This window comes from Bactrocera tryoni, chromosome 1, assembly GCF_016617805.1.
Source record: "Bactrocera tryoni isolate S06 chromosome 1, CSIRO_BtryS06_freeze2, whole genome shotgun sequence".
In the NCBI taxonomy this organism is placed as follows: Eukaryota; Metazoa; Arthropoda; class Insecta; order Diptera; family Tephritidae; genus Bactrocera; species Bactrocera tryoni.
Genome location: NC_052499.1, coordinates 72,339,656 through 72,349,062, shown reverse-complemented (window position 1 = coordinate 72,349,062; position 9,407 = coordinate 72,339,656). Strand labels below are relative to the sequence as shown.

Below are 9,407 nucleotides of genomic sequence, written 5' to 3'. Positions count from 1 at the left end.
AACGCCATCAATGATAAAGCTTACATACCAACCTGTTGGTGGCTTTGCGTTTTGTTATCCTTAATGCAGTCAGCATAGTTTTCAACATTTGTGCTTCGACCTTTGCACTAATCAACGTGTACAAGAACCCAGTAGAACGTATATTCAATGTTTTCGGCTTATTTATTTGGAATGGCGTTGCAGCCGTTTCTGCATTTTTAACTGTTGGTCTCTGGACATCACTTTACTTCCAACATTTGACATACAATATCTCAATAACGGACACTCTGCGAACTGAATTCAAATTTAACTCTAATGGGCGTGCTAAGCGTGCTTGGTTATTCTGTATACCTTCTGCTTTTCGCTGGCCTGTTGAACGCTTGTAACTTGAGTTTTGTGGTTACGACAACGATTATTAACTCGTACACACGCGCAGCCAACAATAGCATTAGAAGAAACAAATATACCACTGCAATTTTATTGAAAAATATTATAATCTTTTCTACCCAAGTAAGCACTGAGTCAAAAGTCGTTTAATTATTAAAGTAAGACTATCATTTATCGAGTCATTTACTTTAAAATTCAATTTATTTAAAAAATATTATTTTAATATTACAAGTAGATTCAACGGAAACCCGAGATAGGAATAAAATAAGTGGTTGACAAAGTAGGCAGTCCAATAAAGTAGTAGAGTATATCGTAAAATATGTTTGCACAAAACATACAGTGCACACACTTTAAATGCTATTCACCTATTATATATACACACATAGTCAAAATAATAAGTACATACATACATACGTATGGCTTTCAATGAATAATAAACTCATTTTTGCTCATGTTTGGAGAGATAGAAAATTACATTTCATTTCTTTTAACGTTTAAATAAAAGAAATAATGATATTAGTAATAAAAATTTAAATTTGAACTTACATTTCTAGAAGATAAAAGGCTATAGAAATGGATGGAAAAAATAATAAGTCCATCAGGTAGCTGTGACTGAAAAAATGTATTAGTTTCAGTTTTCTGTGCCCTATTTGATTTTTGCTTACTTTTTTCATCATTATCTAGTATTTCGGCCATTATTTTCAATTACTTCTAAAATTCTTTTTGACATCAATTATTATCAATTGAAGTCTCTCGCCAAGTTTCATTTGTTTACTTCACGAAACATTCAAAATTTAACCACGATTTCAGGCTAAAGGAAAGTACTTATTATTTTGACCTTGTGTGTACATATTTACATACATAATTATACATTTATGAATATGGATACGAAATTACCTCCTTTTTGGGAAATAAATCAATTTCCGAGTATGATCAATTGCGGTATGAGATTCAATAATCACGCTAATTAATAATAAATTAACATCAGTTGATTTTTTTTTTACTAAAAATATTTCTATGAGGATAAAGCATTAGCTTTTAGTATAACATTATGGCGCCTTGATTCTTCTCCTCACTAGGAGGCTCAAGTCTTTGGCGATCGGCTCGCTCACGACGTTTAGCATGCAGTAATATGATAATATTTAATATAACAACAAGTGTAGATGCGATTACCAAATAAAAGCTGTACCCCAAATAAGCTAAGCCATGACTATACCAATGACGATCTTGTACAGCAAGTACATTTTGCTGCAGATATTGATAGAACTGAACAAGCCAACAAACGAAAGCGATCACCTGAGCGGCTGCCGATGATATATTGGAAGCGAAAAGTAGTACCATAGTTGCAGGACGCTTTGCTGCTGATGCGGCCTTTAACACGGCGGCAATTGCCGAAATTGCACATGTAAGCAAGCCAAAGCCAGTACCCAAAGCTGTAATCAGCCATAGCCAAAAATTCATAGTTTCCGGCCCATTTTGATCGAATGTGTATACTAAAAAATATCAGATATAGCTATATACGAATATATGTATTAACAAAACATACCAATGATAGGTGTGGTACGAACACCAAAGCCATAGTTTAGATCTTTGTTACCATAAAATAAGCCAAAGTTAATATCACCTTTAGAATCCTGGAAAAAAGTAATATAAAGATTAGTAGAGTAATATTCATGTAATTGCATTGCACAATTTGCAGGTTTTGATGTACTTACTGTTGAATTGATCCGTTTCGGATAGGCACGCACCCAATGATTTGTTGTTAGACTGACCAGCAGGAGTCCAATTGCGATGCAACTCCCGAAGAAGGTTGAAAAGACTAGTGCCCTTGTGCGTATGCTCATGGCTTTCGTTGACTGGCAAGATGCGGCGCGATTAATACATTACAATTATGTGATTACTGCAACCAGTAAACGGTCGTTTAATGCGTTTGCTGCAAGTGATGTCTACAACCTGCTTCCTGATGGCATTAGGAATTTAGCCACTTGTTCACACTTTCTCCACCCCAATTGGAAGCGGTTGTTGCTATGTGCATACGATTTTATGTTTGGTCGTTGCACTAGCATTCCATGGAAAATTCATTCACACCAACAATTAAAATAAACAATATTATACTTGCTATAATCATATATGTGGTAAGTATTTTTGTAACAATAACTTATTCAATAACTTATTCAATAAGCGATAGTATTTGTTATTTATGCATCAGGCTGATATGAACAGAAACTAAAAACTTTGGCCACGAACTTGACAATTTTTCACTTCTGTATCACTACACGTACTTGTGGCTTGTGTCTGTGTGTACATAAACGCATCACTTGTACATATTTACTTGTTTGTGCAACCATATCATTTCAGAACTACGCAATCGCATTTAAATATCTAAACCTGTATTCATACCGAAACCGCAAACAAAGGCACTGAATAAAAACGGTTTACACTAAAACTGCATGCATATACTTATATTGTACATACATATCTGTAAATTAAATGAATAATTACTCACGCCAATCAACTATTCCTTGTCACCAAATGCACTCTGTTTGGATAAATTTTCGTTTGAATTATTGGAGAAATATGTTGCCTATATTTACTTATTACACAATGCACTTGGATTGTTATCTGACTTGTTGTTAATCAAATGATGAAAGATATTTATTTATTTTGTTTACGCACTGAAATCACTTCCGAACTTCAATAACTTTCTTTGTTTCTTTATTGCCTGTTTTAAATTTAATGATACTTTCTTTGTTTCGCTTTGTGCTTTTAAGGAGCCATGTTGCATTGCTTTTACAAATGCGCAACCAGTGTCATGGATAAAAACAGGAAAAGTGCAAATAGTTGAAAGACTACTGTAATCTTATACAATTTAATTACTATATCTGAAAAAAAATCACTGTAATCTTACAAAATTTTAATCGATATGCGATAAGAATTAATGGAAAATATATACAAACCTTGTAAAACTGCTTACTTTCTAATACAAAAAAAATAAAATAAATGCAAACACTTGTTAATATAATAAGATGTTTACCTCAATTTTCGAACGCATTAAAATTATTCTCCACTGTCGCAAACGCATTGAAACTGTCAAAATATTGACGTAATAAATTTGTGGTCCATTTTCATTTTCCCCAGTCGAATTTAACAATTTTTCTATTTGTTGCAATACTGCAAAAAATCCAAAAAAATAGAAAACACAAATCAATATCATGAAATAATAAAAATTCGAAGTTTATAAATAAATTGCGGCACGTCGATTTTAAGTACGGATGCGTGTTTAGCTGCAATTATTCGTACAAGCAAAGGGGCGGGAGGTGAATATGTTTTAATGCTTTCATGCAATTTTCCCACAATATTGCTGATGCAGTGAAAGTTTAGTTGTTGGCCATTTAGTGTTCCGTATTCCTTTGTTTTGGGTCCAATTATATTCACAATTAGAAATTATCGACGCGTGTGAAAATCGTTTGTGTGTGATTGCAGTAATTTGTTTGCTAAATATTTTTTGTGCCAATTCCGACATTGGAATTCGGACCAGCGCCATTGTAATGTGAAAAGCGCAATCATTTCTTAATTTTAATTATATTATATTGCATTATCAATGCTATACACATATATATGTAGGTGCAGTGAACATATTTATAGATGCCCAAGAAATATTGTAGCTGAGTGTCAAGGACATAACCATTTGACATTGCCTATGTTTAATTAATCACATTTGTATTTGTTTTTGTTTTTCTTTGACGCTGCTTGCATCCTTCGCTGATATATACATATATGTATATACCACTGCCCTTGGCCGAAAAAACACGTTTGCGCCTTTAGTGTCCTCCAATATAACGTTTTCCATCTGCCTTGCAAAAACGATAATACAGAGGCTAAATTGATAAGTACGATTAACCTTCAACATTCAGCCCGCTTATTGTCATTTTCCAATTGGATTGTAAAAGGTATTATATTGGATAAATAAAAAAGACCAATTAGCCTAACTTGTTAAAGGGACATTCAGGAAGTGTGTAGTGTGCCGTGTCGTCAATTGTGGTTTTGTCAAGCGATCGGTTACCAAACGCAGTTAGTTCTCAAGGTACTGCTTTGCCGACTAAAGAAATGTGCGATTCAGATGACAGCAAAGTACAAAAGTGGACATGCGATTATTGCACCTATGAAAACTTTCCCTCGTCGCTTAAATGCACAATGTGTAAAGGTGCAAAACCACTGTTGAATGAGGATATCTTCCGGTAATTAAAATTTATATATTTAACTTAATGACATATACACCAATAATAAGTATAAATAAAATTTTCTAGACTAAGTCCCCCCCAAACAGCCTTTGGTGGTGAAGAGGAGCGTGGCGCTACTGCTGATGTGGTGGAAGCTTCTAGCCTTAACGCTTGTTATGCACAATCGCGGCAAGATGTACCATCAACAACTCCAGCCACGGCCTCCCCATCTGCTTGCGCTAAATGGGCCTGCAAGATGTGCACCTACCTAAACTGGCCACGAAGTTTGCGATGTGTACAATGTTGCACCAAGCGTGGCACAGCTGTTCATGTTAATGTCGAACAAACTATTTGCAACGCCGGTGAGGCGGCAGCAGCTTCATTACCTGCTAGTGCAAATCTAGACGCAATTGATGGTCCCCAAAGTTATATTGAAAAAAGTTCAAAAACCGTGGATGTCGTCAACGAAACACCAGCAGCAATAATTACCACGAACTCATCGACAACTTCGTCGAATAACCTTAAAGAACAGTTAAAATCATTACGTATCACCAATGATATGGAATTGAATACTAGTAATAACGCGGAATCGAATAAAAACGAAGCAAGCAGTCACACTGACCAAATTCTTAAAAAAGCAAGTAATAGTTATATTCAATCCGTGGGTGCCGCTTCAAATAGACTTAGTCCATTTGAACAGTCGTCTAATGCCAATATGATTGTGGCGACAAATACCACAACGGTTAATACAACACACTTAAATAATCTTGCAAATTCGTCGCAGCAACAACAACAGCACAATCAATCGTCCACATCTCTGCAGAACTGTTATGTAGCCAAATGGGCCTGTAATGTAAGATACAAGTTAATAATATAAATACTATAAATATTTGACTTAATTTTTTGCTTTGATTGTAGACGTGTACTTATGAAAATTGGCCAAAAAGTCTTAAATGTTCAATGTGTGGAGAGCCGCGTGATGGAAATGCAACCTGCATAGCTTCGTTGGGTGACAACAACGCCATCACAGCAACATCCGGCTCGGGAAGCAACAATTTCCTCAACATAAAGGATGAAAACCATGACATGACTGTGTCAACGAATAATTCATTCAACAAAAAACATATTTACCAACTAGGTAAGAAACTATAGACACTTTTATCATATTTTAAAATAATCACGCGCACATTTCATTATTAAAATGTAGGTTCTTCTGAGACTATAAACAACTGTGATACGGTGCAAGAGCGTCAAGAACGGCGTACCCGACAAATAAGACGACAAGTTGATTGGCAGTGGTTAAATGCTTGCCTCGGTAAGTCCCAGATAATTTCATATGCATTTCATTATATATTTATCGTCACCACCATATTAATTATATTCGTACTCCACAGGTGTTGTGGAAAACAATTATAGTGCTGTGGAGGCGTATTTGTCTTGTGGCGGCAATCCTGCACGTGCTTTAACGGCGACTGAAATCGCTATATTGAATCGTAACTCGGCGTTTGACGTGGGTCACACGCTGATTCATTTAGCAATACGTTTTCATCGCGAAGAAATGTTGCCCATGTTGCTTGCACAGATCTCAGGCTCCGGGCCTGGCATTAAACGCGTACCTTCATATGTTGCACCGGACTTAGCCGCCGATATACGAAGGCATTTTGCAAATACGCTACGCATGCGTAAAACTTCTTTTAATTGCTTGTATGTGCAAGAGCATGCGACATTTGCTTTGCCAGCCGAGATAGAAGAGTTGCCAATACAAATTCAGGAGCAGCTATATGATGAATTGTTAGATCGTGATGCCCAAAAGCAACTTGAAAACCCTCCACCCGCACTCAATTGGTCGCTGGAAATCACAGCACGCTTGGGCTCTCGGTTATTAGTGTTGTGGAATCGTAGCGCTGGCGATTGCCTATTAGACTCGGCAATGCAGGCAACTTGGGGTGTGTTTGACCGCGACAATACGCTGCGTCGAGCCTTGGCAGATACCTTGCATCAGTGTGGTCCCATGTAAGACATACATACAGCCATAAGTGTTGTGAATATATTATTAATAATTAATTTGTCGCCTATCAGCTTTTATCCACGTTGGAAGGAATATGAAAAGTGGCAGGCATCTATGTTACATTTTACATTGGAAGATGCCCAATGGCAAGAAGACTGGAGTAATTTGCTGTCGTTGGCCAGTCAACCGGGCTCATCTTTGGAACAGTTACATATATTTGCTTTAGCTCATATATTGCGACGACCAATCATAGTTTACGGTGTAAAATATGTCAAAAGCTTTCGTGGCGAGGACATCGGCTATGCGAGATTTGAAGGTAATACATTTTATTTTTAATTACAGCAATTTTTAAATACAAGCAACAAATTATTTACTTATTTTTAGTTTTTTTAAATAAAAATAAAACAAATAATTAAAAAAAAACGTATAATTAAAAAAATTTTACATTTAAAAAAATAGGACTTTACTTGCCGCTATTTTGGGATCAAAATTTCTGCATAAAATCACCCATTGCACTCGGTTATACGCGTGGACATTTCAGTGCTTTAGTGCCGATGGAGCCCTTTGCCCGAATCGATCCACGTAGAGATGAACCAGAGGATGTGCGTTATCTGCCGTTGATGGATTGTGAATCAAAACTTTTTCCAATACACTTTCTAACTCAGGCTGAGGTAGTATTGACAAAAAAAACATACTAGCATGCTACATAGTCCAATGCTCTTGAATTTCACAGATGGGCCGCGAAGAGGCTATAATGCGACAATGGTTGGATGTGTGTGTTACAGATGGCGGCTTACTGGTGGCACAACAGAAAATACGTAAACGTCCTCTGTTGGTAGCACAAATGCTGGAAGAATGGTTAAATCACTATCGAAGAATCGCGTAAGTATCGGTGCTACCGCAGTTTCCCTCATGCAAAATAATCATTTTGACCATATTTCAGTCAAGTCATAACAGCGCCTTTTGTGCGAAGACCTCAACAAACCGGCTACTCAAGTGAGGGTGATTCCGACGAAGAATAGGCACGAGCGCAAACTAGTTGCAGTTCTTGGAGACAACTTGCTCGACGGTGACATTAAGCTAATAAGCACGATATAAAGTGGTAGTGTATACTTCATAAAAGAATCCCAAAACATAAACTGAATACATATATACAATTATTAAAATTGAGTAACTAAAAGTATGAATACCTAGATAACTAACATGCCGTTATATTGATTAAAAAAATTAAAGCATATTTTACGTAGTTAACGGGTATTGCGAAACTTACGTATTTGTAGGTTTGTACGATACATACAAATAAATATATATTACGAGAAAAAATGCAAAGAAAATGTAGCAAATAACTAAAAAAAATCATATCCGTTTCCAATTCAACAAAAATCGTTGATTTTAGTGAGAAAGCTAAATAATGCAATCTAAAGGAAACGTAAATATAAACAGAAAATAATTAGAAACTTATGTTTATCATGGTGATCACACTCACACACAGGTGTGTAACAGTTAATCGAGTTTAGTGTAAAATTAAAATAACAAAAGGCAAAAGGCAAAAGACAAAACGGATATGAGATCAAAATAGCAAAACCGATAGCATCTCATACAATACATGTGCTATTTAAACTTTGATGAACGAAAATGTCAAACATTTACCGACATTGAATTCACGTGCGTACGTTGAGTCTCAAGTAAAGTATAAATAAAAGAAAATTTAAAATAAAATAGTTTTAATATTAAGTATGTATTATTTACAAAATCAAATGAATGTAAAATATGTAATACTTGAACTAGAAAATATTTTATTGTCATAATGCGTTTCTTTTTGCTGGCCGACTACAGTTGTCGTACTAATTTTATCAGTAATTGTCCGCAATCAAAAAGAAAAAAAAGGAAAAAAATATATTTATATTGAAAAAATTTTAAAAACATACATCTACAATAATAATTTAAAAAGTAAATAAGTATGAATATGATCAATGATGTATGAGAAAATATTAATAGTTGTTTACGATTTATTTCTTGGAATTATAAATGGATTATTATATTACATACATATTATAATTTTTGTTGGTAATGTTATTGAAAGAAACTTACGCCCATTTCACACAAAATATACTACATATAAGATGGATTAAAAGAGAAAACAATTGGCTTTATACTATTTAACTATATTAGTTCTAATCGCTTGTATTTAATAGGCGCAATTAAGATGACTTTTGGTCGAGGTTAGTATGCAAAATGCTTATCAGAGAAGTCCAACCGTTTGAGAGTATATGTAGACCATTATAAGTATTTTGTAGGTATTTTTTTCTTATAGTTATAGAACTAAATCGGTTTTATGTATATCCTGAACAGGAATTAAGCGTGTCACGAAATTTGTAACATCCAGATCGAAACTCCCCAAGAAGTAGCTCATTTCCGAAGAAATTGTTCAAATCAAACCACTACAGCATATATAGCTGCCATACAAAATAGCAAGTACTTGTACGGTAACTTTTTTAATGTGATGGGTATTATAGCATCGTTGCAATCGAGGTTAACGTTTTTTCTTTTTTTGAAATACCGTTAGCAACAAGGGAATATGTGGGCAGCTCCCTCGATTTTATTAATTTTAATCTATGTAAAAGCAGAATATCTGAATTTTACCTGAGTTAAGTATCACGTTTTACAATTACGTTTTTTTATTTTTTTTAATTTCATGACAAATACATTTTACACTAACTAGACATTTGTTTATATGATAGTCACCCTGTTGCGGCCTTATTTCACTGACGAACAGAATATGAAATTGGCGCAACTATTGACACTTTGCCTTT

At 34.9% G+C, this 9,407-nt stretch overlaps 2 protein-coding genes across 4 annotated transcripts; one reads left to right on the top strand and one right to left on the bottom strand.

Moving 5' to 3' along the window:
- Positions 1 to 548: 548 nt before the first annotated feature.
- LOC120775305 lies at positions 549 to 3,188 on the bottom strand. Its single transcript, XM_040105442.1, has 4 exons — positions 2,873 to 3,188; positions 2,082 to 2,425; positions 1,913 to 2,000; positions 549 to 1,859 (listed from the first exon to the last, which is right to left on the bottom strand). Exons 2-4 carry the CDS (start codon positions 2,208 to 2,210, stop codon positions 1,405 to 1,407), a joined length of 672 nt encoding a protein of 223 aa, XP_039961376.1. The 5' UTR covers positions 2,211 to 2,425; positions 2,873 to 3,188; the 3' UTR covers positions 549 to 1,404.
- Positions 3,189 to 3,494: 306 nt separating this feature from the next.
- LOC120774527 (ubiquitin thioesterase trabid) lies at positions 3,495 to 8,521 on the top strand. 3 transcript variants are annotated; one of them, XM_040104239.1, is made up of 11 exons: positions 3,495 to 3,683; positions 4,192 to 4,316; positions 4,376 to 4,604; positions 4,674 to 5,439; positions 5,505 to 5,724; positions 5,794 to 5,901; positions 5,981 to 6,599; positions 6,666 to 6,910; positions 7,054 to 7,265; positions 7,328 to 7,476; positions 7,538 to 8,521. In XM_040104239.1, the coding sequence occupies exons 3-11, from the start codon at positions 4,474 to 4,476 to the stop codon at positions 7,614 to 7,616; spliced, it is 2,529 nt and encodes an 842-aa protein (XP_039960173.1). In that variant the 5' UTR covers positions 3,495 to 3,683; positions 4,192 to 4,316; positions 4,376 to 4,473; the 3' UTR covers positions 7,617 to 8,521. The 3 variants fall into 3 exon arrangements, with proteins under 3 accessions (XP_039960173.1, XP_039960182.1, XP_039960192.1); XM_040104258.1 differs by lacking the exon at positions 3,495 to 3,683 and adding an exon at positions 3,704 to 3,911; XM_040104248.1 differs by having other exon boundaries at positions 4,192 to 4,604.
- The last annotated feature ends 886 nt before the right edge of the window (positions 8,522 to 9,407 follow it).